This window comes from Centruroides sculpturatus, unplaced genomic scaffold, assembly GCF_000671375.1.
Source record: "Centruroides sculpturatus isolate CEXI.00-Female unplaced genomic scaffold, Cexi_2.0 scaffold631, whole genome shotgun sequence".
Lineage (NCBI taxonomy): Eukaryota > Metazoa > Arthropoda > Arachnida > Scorpiones > Buthidae > Centruroides > Centruroides sculpturatus.
In genome coordinates, this window is record NW_019384946.1 from 50,517 (window position 1) to 66,285 (window position 15,769).

The following is a 15,769-nucleotide window of genomic DNA, read 5'->3' on the forward strand; positions in this document are numbered from 1 at the left end:
AATTACGTTAAAGTATAATTATATTATAAACATTTTGCATAATAATTGTATTCTTTAATATTTTTAATGATTTATCAATATTTTACAGTTATATCGTTTAGAAAGATATGATGAATGTTATGAAATATACAAAAATTTAATAAAAAATTCTGAAGTAAGTACAAAATATTTTTATAATTTAATTAAGTTTTAAATATATAATAGATAACATGTATCATAATACTATTACAATCTTAAAATACTAAAATATATTGTGACCTTTAAATTGAAAAAGATGATTGTGAGCTAATTTTAAGCTGTTAGTCTTATTTTTGGTCTCTAAGCCAGTTTTTATTTGAAATTGACCTAAATCAGAGTAAATAACTCCTCTAATTAGGCTTTTGTTTGCTTTTCAATCATTAGTTTGTTTTAATATATTTTATATAACAATATTCATGAAATGTTCATATATTGGTTATTTGAATAATTTTATTTAATTTTTATAGCTTTGTTTTAAGTTATCACAATTACAACAAAATTACTTACTTTTAGTTGATTTCTACTTTGCTTTTAAAACATTTTGATTATAAATATGCATTTTTTTAAAAATATTTTGGTTAAAGTTAACATTTAGGAAACATCTTTTTTATTGATAAAAATTTGAATAAACTTACTTCTAATTAATTAGTTAATTAAAAATATTTATAGAATTTTCACGTTTACTTTTTTAATGAAATAAATATATTTAAAATTTTTGAAAATAGGATGATTATGAAGAAGAGCGAGAAACTAATCTAGCTGCAGTTATAGCAAATTTATATGCTGAAAAAGGGAAAACAGTAAGAATGCTAATTATGTATTAAACCTGAAAAACCTTAAAATATTAATTGTTCACAAAATAATTGATCAAAAAATAAATATTTAATTTTTTAGATAAAGAATGTACCTCAATTTCAAGAACATATTTTTGAAATTTGCTACAATGGTGCCTGTATTTTACTTGCTCAAGATCAGTATGCAGCTGCATTAAAGAAACTTCATTTAGCTGAAGGTGAAATAGCTTGTTTAATTTTTTTCAATTAAAATGTTAAATATTAAACATTACACAAAGATATGAAATATTTAACTTAAAATTGATTTAAAATAGCCTATAAAATTTTTTTTATATTATAAATACTGGGTTAGATTCACAAACGTTACTAAAATAACATTTTGTTGTTCTAAGGTAAGTTGTTTGAATTATTCACAAAACATTTTAATCAATCTGCATGATTATTTTACCATAACAGCATTGTATCATTATTCATTATATCAAAATGACGGAAGTAACTTAGATCATGGTCAGTAATGAGCATAAACAGTCATGTCAAATCTATCAATTACATTGATGATGCACATTGATGATGATATAGTTTTTTAATATAGTCCTGCATCATGGTTGTATCAGTATGATAAGTAAACAAACTTATTACATATTATTATCAAAAGGAGTAATTTTTAATTAATTGAGGAGCATTGACTGTGTAATTTGAAGATGTACTAAAAGGATATATATCATTATAGTTGATACTCTTGTTTAATGTATGTTAAAAAATTTTTTGTAGTGACAGTATCTAATCCATTGTAGATGATGATCATATTAGTTCAGTAACATCTAGAATAATTTGAGATATACCATATTTACACACATATAAGACAAGGTTTTCATTCATTTTTCACTGCTTTAAAACCTAGGTCATCCTACAAGCCTGAGTGGAGGATTCTTTGAATTTTTAAAATAATTTCTGTAAACTGTGTATAGTTCAAGCTGCTATTATAGGTCTACAGCTTATTTATTATAAGTTGGCACCTACTGTAAACAAATTAAGACACACTTCCTTCGTTTATTGGTTTAATCTACATCCATCAGTTAAAAACTGCATTGCATCTCATTTGTCCATAGAAAATAGTTCTATATTATTTATAATGTGAGAACCCAGACGTGACAAAAAAAATTTGCGGATGAAAATTTAATTATTGAAATTAAAACTTACTATAATTTTACCCATGATTGTTAAAATTGTAAAGGATATGATTTTATCCTTCTGTGGAGTCACTTCCCCTTCAAGATGATATATCGAATGTCACCAGGAACTTGGCAATGAGAATTTGCTGTTGGACGTAGGCATTGCAACATTGCCAAAGAAGGGCAAGGAAAAACAAGGACCCCCAAATCAAAGGCAAGGTCTGATGATGATGACACATAGTTCATCATCGGACCTTGAATTCGCTATCTTTGGACTAGTGTTTGCACCTGATCCCATTTGAATACCGCTTAAGTAGCCATCGCCAATCCTCTGTCTATCTTAAGACATCCAGAGACTTTTGCACTTCTTCAATTTGTCAAAGCTTCTCCCAAACAACCTTGCAGATCAATAGGACATCAATCTGCTGATTCTTTGATTCCCAACTAGAATCAACCTCGATTTTACTAAAGTATTTATCAATGCATGGACAATTGTAAACACTCTCTCTCTCTCTCTCTCGTGGTCAGAGATCCACAATATTAATGATAAGGGTTACCTCTTTTTCCTATATTGTGTTATAAAAAAATTAGTAGCAAGCTAAACTCCTTATATAATTTATGTATATTATTGCTACATAAATAAACAGGTATTATTGTTAATTGTTAAATTCATAGTGGAGTGCACTTACTTCTTCCAGTTGTCTCTCAGGTCATCTCCATCCTGGGCCCAAGCACCTACACATGTGACTGCTCATGTGTAAAAGTGAACATAATGGTTTCTGTGCCTGTCCAAAAGACACAGTGGTGTCAGTCCTTACAAAATAGTCACCACTAATGTGATGTTCACCCTTTGGTCCCATGGTTCCAAAGCATAGGGAGGCCCTTTGTGCATTGTCACAATAACATCATTAATGAAATACAGGTCACTTAGCAATGATTATAAATATAATTATTTCATATTAGTTAAATTGTTATTTTTAATGAATATTAGCACATTCTGAATCATTAAAAATAAACGTTTTCTGGTCTTGTTCATTATATTTTGGTATTGTTTTTTATTCATCACGTATTCAGGCAAACATGGTTTTTTTGTCTTAATACATGCATTTGATATTTTATTTGTGATTAAACAAAATAAAATTAGAATTGTATTAATAAATCTAATTATCTTTATTTTTATCTCTAAAGTCATACCTCATCCTATATGAGGAGTGACTTTTGAAGTTGTCTTATACACAAATAAATATGGTATTGTCTTATACATAAGTAAATATGGTATGTGATGTGTTATATAAAATCAGAGTGAAGTAGATCACTTCTTTCATCAGTGATAAATTTCAATTGTATTATTTTGTTTAAAACTTATAATTTCTTTAAATTATGAACTGATCTTTAAAGTAGATAAAATATCTTAATTTTAATATAACATATCATTGTCTTTCTTGGATGATTACAACTACTTAGCAAATTCTAAAACCACCAGGATTTAAACATTTAATTCCTTTCTAGCTGTAGCCAACAGAAGTGATAATTCCACACACTCAATAAGATGCTAGTTACTTTGTTGTTATCAGTACAGTATCTATGATAACTTTTGTGAATTGCACTTGCAACAAATTTTTAAATTGTTATTAATAATATCATTAGTTTACATACAACATTGTTATTAACAACAATTTCATGAATCTGACTTGTATTTTGTTAATATCTAATACTTTTCATTATGTAATTGTTGTCTTACCAGAATTCATCTTATATATGAATAAATTAATTAATTATTCATAGAAAACTAAATTCAAAACAACATTTTTAAAAGTAATATTTTAAGATTGGTAGGCTTTTACATTTTTACAAAATTTATGAAATAAACAATTTATTTAAGTTGTTGTTGAAATTATTGAAAACAGTTTGAGTTTTTTTTTGTTAGCTATCTTAGCTTTAATTAAATGATGCCTTGAAAACATCTCTTTACTGTGACTCATAAGTTTTGTGAATATAGATTATTTACATAAGTGTTTGAAATTCTGTAAGAGTAAACGATTTTTAAAGATTTGTTGAAATTTTAAAGTTATCTGTTCTTAAATATATCTGTTTCAAAGCTCAGAATCCTTGAAATATGTTTTTGTAATAAAATTATTTTCTTTATCTTATGTTTAGAATGAATTATAGTGTATAAAATGTTTTTCATTTTGAAAGTAAACATTATGTTTGATTAATAATATGTTACATGTTTTTTATTATTTTTTTATAATACTTTATAACAGAACTTTGTAAAAAATCCCTTGAAGATGATGATGTACCAGAAGAAGAAATTGAGTCAGAACTTGGAGTTATTCGGTAAAAACTTTTTATTTTAGAATTAAAGAAAATTTTTAAACTGAAACTGAAACACTAGTTATTATAAAAACTAAAATGCATATATATTTGATATTTTGCTTAATATGTTACATAGTTTATGCTCTGAATTGATCTTTATATTCTAGACCAAGAAATAATTTGATAATTTGGCCATATTCAATTAATTAAAGTAGTAATAATTCCATATTGATATGATTTTTGATTTTTATATATATATAAATATCTGTACTATATATATATATGTGTGTATAAAGTTTTGTCCACCACTGTATATATGATGCAGATATTTAAAAATTTGCACGTAGTCACTCTGAGTTAAGATTGATAATAGTAAAACTTTATTATTACTTTTATAATTGATGAATATTAAATTTAGAGTTGTCCTTAAAAAAGTATAGTAAGGCTTTTTTTTAGCAAAGAATAGCTTAGTATAAGACATTTATGAGTTTATTCTATTTAAAGGACTCAAATGGGATATGCTTTGCAAATGAAAGGAAAAGTAGATCAGGCTTTAAAATTGTATAATCAAGTATTAAAACAAAGGTATGTGAACAGTTAATGTAATTTAGTTCTAAGCATTTTCTAAGTTGATAGTTCATTAGTTATTTCAACAATAATATGAATACAATTTTGTTGCAATAGCTAACAAATTAGGAATATGGAACAATTTGTTCTATATTCATAATTCAATATCTGATAACTTTGAAAATTATAATGGTTAAATTTAGTTTAGAATACATTTTTTTTACTATAATAATAATCACTTCTAATATAATATCAGATTAGAAAAATATAAANTAATTGTATTATGATAATGGCAAATATTACATTAATTATGTATAAAAATCTTTTTCAGGTCAGATCCTCATAATGCTAAGATTTTAGCTCGTTTAATTTCAGCTTATTCTCAGTTTGATCCCATTAAAGCAAAAGAGTATCCTTTATAATTTAGTTTATATTTTATTAATTGCTGCTATTATTTTTTATACTTCTAAAAATTAGTTAATAGTTTCTTAATGCTATAAACAGAGTTAGTCATGAATTGCCATCATTGGGTGATGTGTCTGATTCAGTTTCTGTTGACAATTTAGAGACAACCAGCTGGAGTATGGGTACAAAATATGTAAAAAAATCTGGTAAAAGTGAACCTTCACCAACAGTAAAGACAACTGCAGCAGAAGGTTTAGTTAAGAAGAAAAGGAAAAAGAAAAAAGGTTAATGAAATTGAAATTTTTATGATCATTAGTAAATAAATACATACATAAATTTTGTGTGTGTACATAGGTAATTTAAAATAATTTTGGATTACATTTTATTTAAAAAAAATTGCATATTTTAAGTAGAAACAAAAGTGATAGAAATCTTATGTCTATCATTCAATATTGTTTTTGAATTAAACTTTTGAAAGAAAATCATTTCTTGAAACAGTCTTTTTATGAACTGAATCATAAGATTTACAGATTGACTTCATAAAGCTAAAAGCATATTTTATTGAATGCTGTTTTTTTTTTTTTTTTTTTTTTTAAATACAGGTAAGTAATAGCTGAACAGTAGTTTTAGTATATTATTCAAGATAGATTAGCATTGAAAATAATGTAAAAATAAAAGAAATAATGATAAAATACAAGAATTTTTATTATTGTTTGTGTGTGTTTTTAAGTAAATTATTTCCAACATTTATATTATTTTAGTATTGAAATGGTTATAGGAGAAAATTAACATTAAGTGATTACATGTAGCTTTTTATTGTTGCATTATAATTATTCTGTTATAATATAAAAACAATTACAATATTTTTGTATTTAGAATATAGGAATACTTCAATATTGTTGCAACAATAAATAAATTATTTTAGTTTTATGGAATAATTAAAATTTTCACAAGATTTGCAGACACTTTCATTTTGCTCTCATTTTTGATTTCTTATTAGGAAAATTACCAAAATCATATGATCCAAATGTTGATCCAGATCCAGAACGGTGGCTTCCAAAACGAGAACGGGCAGCATTCAAACGCCGCAAAGACAGGAGGGGAGGAGGTGTTGGTAAGTATTTTTCTTAAATATAAACAAATGCTGTTATTGAATTAGTATTGACTTTTTATATCTACTTTTTAACAAATTATAGGTAAAGGTACTCAGGGAACTGTTGCTGGAAGTGGTGATATGTAAGAAATTTCAACTTGAAATGATATCTATATATTATTTTAACATTAGTGATTTTTAAAAAATGTTCTTTTTCAGGGATCTTTCCAAACCCGTGGTTACAACACGTACTACCACCACTACTACCACAACACCTACTGTACCAGTTTCTCCTAATCCTCATGGACCACGCCAACAAAGACCACAACCTGTTCAGAAGAAAAAGAAGAAAAAAGGTCGTTGGTAAAAAGAAAACAAATTAAATATATCTTGAAGTGTAAATCCATTGTTCTATTAAAATAATTTTTAACACAAAAGTTCCCATTCTATGATCTATGGCTTAACATCATTTAGCTTCCAACAATATGTAAATAACAAATATTAATATTTAATAGATGAAAAAGAATTTTATTTTATTTTTTTTGGTTTGTAAAAGGATTTAACATTTGTAACAAACAAGTCTTTATATGATGATGATAAACAAATTGTTTAATAAATGAGTTCTTATTCAAAGAATTCATTGTATTATACAGGGTTTGTCCAAGAATAAAAGAATTTTTAGTTTAATTTCAATTCGTTTTTAATATGTATTTGCTAATTTTGATCTGTAATATAAAACAACAAAATAAATTTTTTCAGAAACTTGATATCAAAAAAATTTTCCTAGAAAATATGACATCTTATCTTTCTCTATTCAAGAAAGACTAGTATGAATCAATCATGAAATTATTACTCATAACTTCAANCCTACATTTTGGCTCCCACTGAACTCTTGCTTGCCCACCCCTAGTATAATATATAGAATATTAATTGTATAAAAATCTTCCTTTCTAAATTTCAGTTATGTCTTTACCCTCACTATGCAGATTATGTTCTAACTGTAGGAACCTGTGAGAAAATAGAGAAAAATTAGGGATTTATATTGCCTTAAAAAAGGAGGAGGTAATAAATTAGTTTACATTGGCAGAATGGAGAGAAACTTACAAAACAAAGTTAGATATGGTATCTCAACATAACTTTGCCTATTTTAGCTACACAAGATTAATATGAAACTGTTATTTACATGTAAAAATCAGACTTTGTACTTGACAGAAGCTGTATATATTAAGACATACAGTGCATGTAATATGTCAACACTACTAAACTTTGTGAATCTGGGATTATATTCTGTACAAAGTTGCTTTTGTACAGAAGTTCTAATTTTAAAATCTTTTAAAGATGTGTTTGATTTTGCTTTCTAAATTTCAATTAATGATGCTTAACAATGAAGATATGAAGGATATCCAAAAATAATAGTTTGTTTTCATCCATTATTTTGGGATATTCTTTATAGCTTCATTGTAAAGGTTCACCTGTTTTAGAAGAATTTGACAATACCTAAATTGTGAATCTAAGCAAAAAAACTTTTTCAAATAGGTTTAGTATCATATCATGGATTAGGTGAATTAACTTGTTAATATTTTGTAGAACTTCATGCAATAAAAAGAGAGGTATTTCAATAGTTATGAATATTGCTTATCCCATTTTTTAATGTATTTCTAAAAACAGTTAAAATGTTGGAAAGTTTTCTATTATCTTTGTGGGAAAAATTTTAACTTGTTTCCAATCCTTTCAAATAATTCTAAAAAATTTTTCCAAATGATAGATAAAATAGAGTATGTTGCATGTTTCAGTATCATTCCATATTTTTAGCATGATACAAACATTATAAATTTCAGTTATGAATAATAAGTTTATAAATAAGTTCAAAACACATAATGAGGTTGGTGACCTCATTAAGTGTTTGTAAACAATAATGCAACAAATAAATTTGTTTAATAATACCATTAGAAACTATGTATAAACTGTATCTTTTACTTTCCAGCTGTTATATACAGTGAAGAAGAAAGTATGGATGTTTTTTAAAAACTCACATCTGTAATTGTTACCACAAAAGATATTTGTTGGAAGATGTGAGTTTGTATTAAACTAGCATTTTACGGAATAAAGTCTGGAAAACATCTTCCATTTGGTGTCTGTTATCAGTGATACATTTCTGGGGGTGATTTTGGCAACTTCCATGCAAATAGCTTTCTTCAGTGCTTGCAGAGAACAGGGCTTATGCCCATATACACATGCCTTGAGGTATCCCTATAAGAAATAATTGAATGTGGATAGGTCAGGCAAATGAGGAGGCCAATGAATGTCACCCAACCTGGAAATGAGGCGATCAGGGAAGAGATGACAAATAACATCAATTTATGTTCTAGCTATGTGGGCAGTCGCCCCATCCTGTTGAAACCACACACATGTTTCCATCATATGCAAGGTTGCAGAAACATATTCCCATCAGACGTGAACAACTGAGCGATCCCCTTTGTGTACGACTGTTTTCTCAGTCATACACAAACACACGGTGTTCTATCGTCCACAGTTCCATGCCTTCAACTGAAAAGACAATGCTAAGACCTTACCTACTACCTTCTTGCCTCCTGCCACACATCTGTCACTCCACATGGTTGTGAGTTCTCATCATTTCAAAAACATCTGTCATTTTTGGCCCACCCTGTACAACAGAGGGAAAGTATAGCAATTGGTGAAAAGATGATTCCCCCCAATTTTGACATTTTTAGACTTAGGACACCTCGAAACATTGAGAAATGCAAAAAAATTTGGGGGGTAATTTCTGTATGTATGGATGTGTATGTGTATCATGATTTTATTCTTCTTGTTCAAAGCTTAATAACTCCTGCTTTTTTTGAAAATTTCTGAAACTTTGGAGGGAGGTTTGTGTATTAGGGTGGATTGATGCTATGAAATTTTGGTGTGAATTTTGGTATGAAATTTAGGGTGGATTGATGCTATGAAATTTTAAAGATTGAGAGGGGTGGAGAGATAATGGGGTCGTGTGTATCTCCAGTAGAGTCAGACTTAATGATGATTTTACTCATTATTAGCATTTACAATTTTTTATAAAAACCCATCCTTATCCTCAAAATTAAGCTTTTTGCCATTTTATAATAGTTAAAAATATGAAAAGATTTTTTAATAAAATATGATAACAGATGGTGCCATCAAAATTTTAAATGTTGCTGGAAAAATTGAGCAACTCATTGCTGGTTTATATTAATGTGTAGTAATGAAAATGTTATAATTAAACTGTATATTTTACATTAAAAATATTACCATATAAAAGTATAACAATAATGAAAATAAACAGTGAATTTATTGTAATGAACTGTTAAGATTAAGTGCTCATTAGATTGCACTGAAAATTTATGATAAAAATCATAAAACTGTTTAACTGCAGTAGAATGCAGGCATAACATAAAATGAAACACATTAGATATAGAATAACTTCCTACTTTCCAGTTTTACTAGAGCAACTTTTTAATATTTCATAAACTACTTCAAAGAAATTGAAATACTGAGATTATTTGATTTAGATATTATACTAAAGATTATCATTTGTTTATAACAAGAATTCATAAAAAACAAAAAAGAGTTCTGATACTGGATATACAGTGGAACCTCTATATTCATAATATTCAATATTTGTCATATTTTGATAACCTTTCTTTTTCTCCATATTCGTCAGTATTTTCTGTATTCATTGTCATTTCCAACACCACCAGTGGTGCTACAATTGCACGCCTGCACCGATAAGCTACTGTGTTAGATTAGTGCTGCCAATTTAGCTAATTTTTTGCTAGATTTAGTGGATTTATGAACAATCCAGCTATGCAAAGTACCTAAATCATAATGGCCTAGCTATTTTTATAATGCTATCTAGCTATAAAAAAATCAATTTTAATGGAAACAATATGATTTGAATATTTTTATTAAAATGTCTAGTTATAAATTTAAATTTTGAGTTGGCAACACTGTTAGCTAGATGTAGTTAGTCAATCTGCTTTGTGGGGAAGTTGTGTGTGTTCTTGGTTTCTTGTGTTATTTTCAAAAACTCAAGTTTCAATGGCCCCAACAAAGCACACTGAAGAGAAACAGCAAGAAAGGAAAGGTGTTAGAACAACGGTAGAGGTAAAAAAAAAAGTTATTGCTAAGTCTAAAAATGGACAAAGTGTTTCCAACTTAGCCAAAAAATTTAGTATGCCAAGAACTATCATATGCAGCATAATAAAAATAAAGAGGTGATTAAAATAGCTGATGTGAAAGGGTCAAAATCTTTGCTGCTAGGATATCACAAATGATTGAAAACATGGAAAAGCTCTTATTGTTGTGAATTACTGAGAAGCAAATGGCTGATGATAGTATTTCAGAAGCAATCATCCATGAAAAATTTAAGAAGTTATATGATGACCTACAGCAAGAGTCCAGGAACCAGTGGTCAGTTTATGACAAGTAGGGGCTGGTTTGAAAAATTTAAAAGATGAACAGGCATTCACTCTGTAATTAGGCATGGCAAGGTTTCTAGCTGAAATGCAGAAGGTGCTGAACAATTCGAAGATTTCAGAAAGTATTATACACTGAGGGATTTAGTCCTCAACAAATTTTTAATTGTGATGAGACAAGCCTATTTTTGAAGAAGACGCCTGAAAGAATCTACATCACAAAAGAGGAAAATGCACTGCCTGGACACAAGCCAATGAAAGATAGGTTAACACTCATGCTATGTGGTAACGCTAGTGGTGACTGCAAAATCAAACCACTACTGGTGTACCATTCAGAAAAATCAAAGAGTTTTTAAGAAGAATAACAAAAAAAAATCACCTAAATGTGATGTGGAGGTCAAACAGTAATGCTTGGGTTACAAGACAGTTTTTCTTGGAGTGGATCTATGCAGTCTTTGCCCCATGTGTGAAAGCTTATTTAGAAAGCCTTAATTTACCTGTGAAGGTCCTCTTGGTTTTGGATAATGCTCCTTCTCATCCTCCAGATTTGCAAGACCTTTTGAAGGAAGAGGATCTTAGCTTTATTGAAGTTAAATATCTACCTGCTAACTCAACCCTTCTAATCCAGCCAATAGATCAGCAGGTCATTGCCTGTTTTAAAAAACTGTACACTAAAGCTCTGTTTCAAAGGTGTTTTGAAGTGACATTGGGAAGCAAACTTACACTAAGAGAATTTTGGAAAGATCATAAGACATGAAAAGAAGTGTCATCCAAGGTAATGATCTCGGCCTGGAAGAAATTATGGCCAGAATGTTTGCCAGAAATAGACATTCAGGATTTTGAATCACAATCTGTTGTTGAAGAAATTGTGTGTCTGGGAAGGTCAATGGGTTTGAATGTTGATTGTGAGGATGTAGAGGAATTTGTTGTGGAGCATGCAAGGGAACTCACCACAGAGAACTGTTGGAACTTCATAAAGGCCAAGAAACTGAAATGATGGAGGTGATTTCATCCGGAGAGGAAGAGTCAAGTAAAGGATCCATACCTATTGCTGATATTAATGAAATGCTGACTTATTGGGTCAAAGTGCAAAATATGGTTAAAAAGTGATTAAACCCAAATGCTGCTATAGTCAACCAAAATACAAATGCATTCAATGATAATGTAATTGCCTATTTCAGAAAAATTTGAAAAAGCAGACAAAAACAGTCAACACTGGACAAGTTCATTATTAAATTGAGTGCTACTGAATCATTGGCAAAACAGACCCCATAATCATAATTGGACCCTAATGTTTTAATTGATGGTATGTCTTCTTCTAAATAATAATAACCTTACTCTTCTTCCCTTTCTACTACTATACTGTATTTATTTAGTACAATAAAGTTTTACAAACAACATAATTTTTATTCTTGTACCTTTTTTTTAGGATGGGAATGGATTAATTCAATATCAGTTATTTATTATAAGAAAAATTGTTTCTATATTTGTCTTATTCCATATTTGTTAGGTCCTTAGGAACAGATTAATGACGAATAAAGATGTTCCACTGTACTATAATTTGCTATATTTATTAATAACTAAATGAAGTACTCTGTTTTACTCTGGAAAATTATATATTAAGGCAGATGCTCATATAAAAGTGTATATGTGAAAGAGAATATGTAATTAAAATAAACTTATAATTTTTAACAAAAACAATTTTAAACCAAAAGAAATTACATTGACAATCTGAAACAGGTGTAAATAGCAATGGTAATACATTTAGTAGTACTGCATAAATTTTGCTACGAATGTATATATGTACAAAGTTTCATAAAAATTGGTTTAGCCATTCTCACATGATACTTGAACGAACAGATGGGCAGTCAGACATGTGAATTGAAAAGTAGTCTATATCCTTTCCAGGTCTTTCCTGAATATATGTACCGGTACAAAGTTTCTTAGAAATAAATTAAGCCATTATCACATGATATTCAGACATATATGAATTAAATTTTATGTAGATAATCATGTAACAGTCTTGTCATCCTGTTTTTATTAGAACCAATTCATAAAAAAATAAACAAATGTAAATGGAATTTTTTACATTATGTTAAAATTTTTTAATGCAGGATTTTGCTGCCACTAATCCAGAACAATCCTTGACAATATCATTCACTTTGGCACAATTGCTACTGACTCAGGGCCATGTCAGTCAGGCTTGTGACATACTACGTTCTCTGGGTGAAATTTCTCATAAACCTGGAGTGGTATGGTACTTTCATCCTTTTCTTTATTAAATTAGTATTTATAAAAATATTTAAATATTAATAACATAATTATTATAGGTGTCAGCATTAGTCACATTATATTTAAGCCTGGAAGATAGAGATACTGCTATTAATGTTTTCAAAGAATCTATTAATTGGTACAAGAAAAATAATGTGAGTAAAAAAACCTTCAAAACAAGCTATTATACAAATTTATTTATGTATAAAAAATATTTAAATTTCAATAAATTTATATTTTAATTTTAATTGATAGTTAAACACCAGACTTTTCTAGGTATTTCTTATTCTATTAAATTAATTAATATAAAAAATTGACATGATATGAATTGACTTTTGCAACATATTTCAGTTTTTTGACAATAATCAATAATAAATATCAAATAAAATGAATGTAATAATGAAGCTCTATTTATTTTGCATTAACATTCTTTGAAACTTTTATTGGAAATAATACAGTTATCTTCTCTTAATAACTGTAACATTACTAATTTAAATAATTTATGATAATTGATGCCACATTTCATCTTTAGTTACAGAGCCAAGAAATGACTATTTTAAGTCAACAATATGCTGAATTTTTATTAAAGTGTGGACAACCAGAAGGAGCAGCAATGTTGTTAGAAGAAATGAGAAAGTATGTTTCTTTTAATATCTCTAAATAAAATTAATAACAATAAGTTTTCAATAAGATATTACCANTTTTTTTTTTTTTTTTTTTTTTTAAATACAGGTAAGTAATAGCTGAACAGTAGTTTTAGTATATTATTCAAGATAGATTAGCATTGAAAATAATGTAAAAATAAAAGAAATAATGATAAAATACAATAATTTTTATTATTGTTTGTGTGTGTTTTTAAGTAAATTATTTCCAACATTTATATTATTTTAGTATTGAAATGGTTATAGGAGAAAATTAACATTAAGTGATTACATGTAGCTTTTTATTGTTGCATTATAATTATTCTGTTATAATATAAAAACAATTACAATATTTTTGTATTTAGAATATAGGAATACTTCAATATTGTTGCAACAATAAATAAATTATTTTAGTTTTATGGAATAATTAAAATTTTCACAAGATTTGCAGACACTTTCATTTTGCTCTCATTTTTGATTTCTTATTAGGAAAATTACCAAAATCATATGATCCAAATGTTGATCCAGATCCAGAACGGTGGCTTCCAAAACGAGAACGGGCAGCATTCAAACGCCGCAAAGACAGGAGGGGAGGAGGTGTTGGTAAGTATTTTTCTTAAATATAAACAAATGCTGTTATTGAATTAGTATTGACTTTTTATATCTACTTTTTAACAAATTATAGGTAAAGGTACTCAGGGAACTGTTGCTGGAAGTGGTGATATGTAAGAAATTTCAACTTGAAATGATATCTATATATTATTTTAACATTAGTGATTTTTAAAAAATGTTCTTTTTCAGGGATCTTTCCAAACCCGTGGTTACAACACGTACTACCACCACTACTACCACAACACCTACTGTACCAGTTTCTCCTAATCCTCATGGACCACGCCAACAAAGACCACAACCTGTTCAGAAGAAAAAGAAGAAAAAAGGTCGTTGGTAAAAAGAAAACAAATTAAATATATCTTGAAGTGTAAATCCATTGTTCTATTAAAATAATTTTTAACACAAAAGTTCCCATTCTATGATCTATGGCTTAACATCATTTAGCTTCCAACAATATGTAAATAACAAATATTAATATTTAATAGATGAAAAAGAATTTTATTTTATTTTTTTTGGTTTGTAAAAGGATTTAACATTTGTAACAAACAAGTCTTTATATGATGATGATAAACAAATTGTTTAATAAATGAGTTCTTATTCAAAGAATTCATTGTATTATACAGGGTTTGTCCAAGAATAAAAGAATTTTTAGTTTAATTTCAATTCGTTTTTAATATGTATTTGCTAATTTTGATCTGTAATATAAAACAACAAAATAAATTTTTTCAGAAACTTGATATCAAAAAAATTTTCCTAGAAAATATGACATCTTATCTTTCTCTATTCAAGAAAGACTAGTATGAATCAATCATGAAATTATTACTCATAACTTCAACATTGGGTTTAAAGATAAAATCATTTACATATCTTTAAAGCAGTTTAACAAATTTTAAAGAAAATTCTGAATTTTTAAAATTTTTATTTTACTTTCTTTTTTTACTTTTTAGAATTTTAAAAGATTACTTTGCAGCATTTCAAAATAATTTAAATTTATAATACAACATTTACAAACATAAATAAAAAATTACATTTTTTTATTTGTAAAATTAAATATAAACAAACTTGAGGTTAAGATATTATCATATTTTATTGTTTATTGTTATTATTATGTTGGGTTTAGTGGGTTATACTCAGTTGACACTGATTGCTGTGTACTATGCTGGACCAGAATCAATGAATAGAAATCAAAACAAAACAAAAATTAAATAGGAATTTTCTAACAATATGGCATGTATTCAATATAGTGGCCTTCTGTAGTGTGATACAGTATACTGAAATGATTTTCTAAGGAATTTTCAAAAAGTAAAATATTTTGAAATTTTGATTTCCCTCTCTGTGATTTCCCTCACTGACCCATACTTCTAAATCTGGTAGTCTTAAAAGTATTCGGGAATCCAGCATTCTTATTTATATTATTTTAAACATCAAG

At 27.7% G+C, this 15,769-nt stretch overlaps 1 protein-coding gene across 1 annotated transcript in view; it reads left to right on the top strand.

The window, feature by feature from the left end:
* LOC111632197 (signal recognition particle subunit SRP72-like) overlaps window positions 1-15,769 on the top strand; it is a 71,311-nt gene that overhangs the window by 48,174 nt on the left and 7,368 nt on the right. The window contains exons 10-15 of the mRNA XM_023376572.1: window positions 12,931-13,068; window positions 13,147-13,242; window positions 13,620-13,740; window positions 14,218-14,331; window positions 14,414-14,453; window positions 14,530-14,666. Coding sequence (XP_023232340.1) covers window positions 12,931-13,068; window positions 13,147-13,242; window positions 13,620-13,740; window positions 14,218-14,331; window positions 14,414-14,453; window positions 14,530-14,666 — 646 coding nt within the window. The remainder of the gene's footprint in view (window positions 1-12,930; window positions 13,069-13,146; window positions 13,243-13,619; window positions 13,741-14,217; window positions 14,332-14,413; window positions 14,454-14,529; window positions 14,667-15,769) is intronic.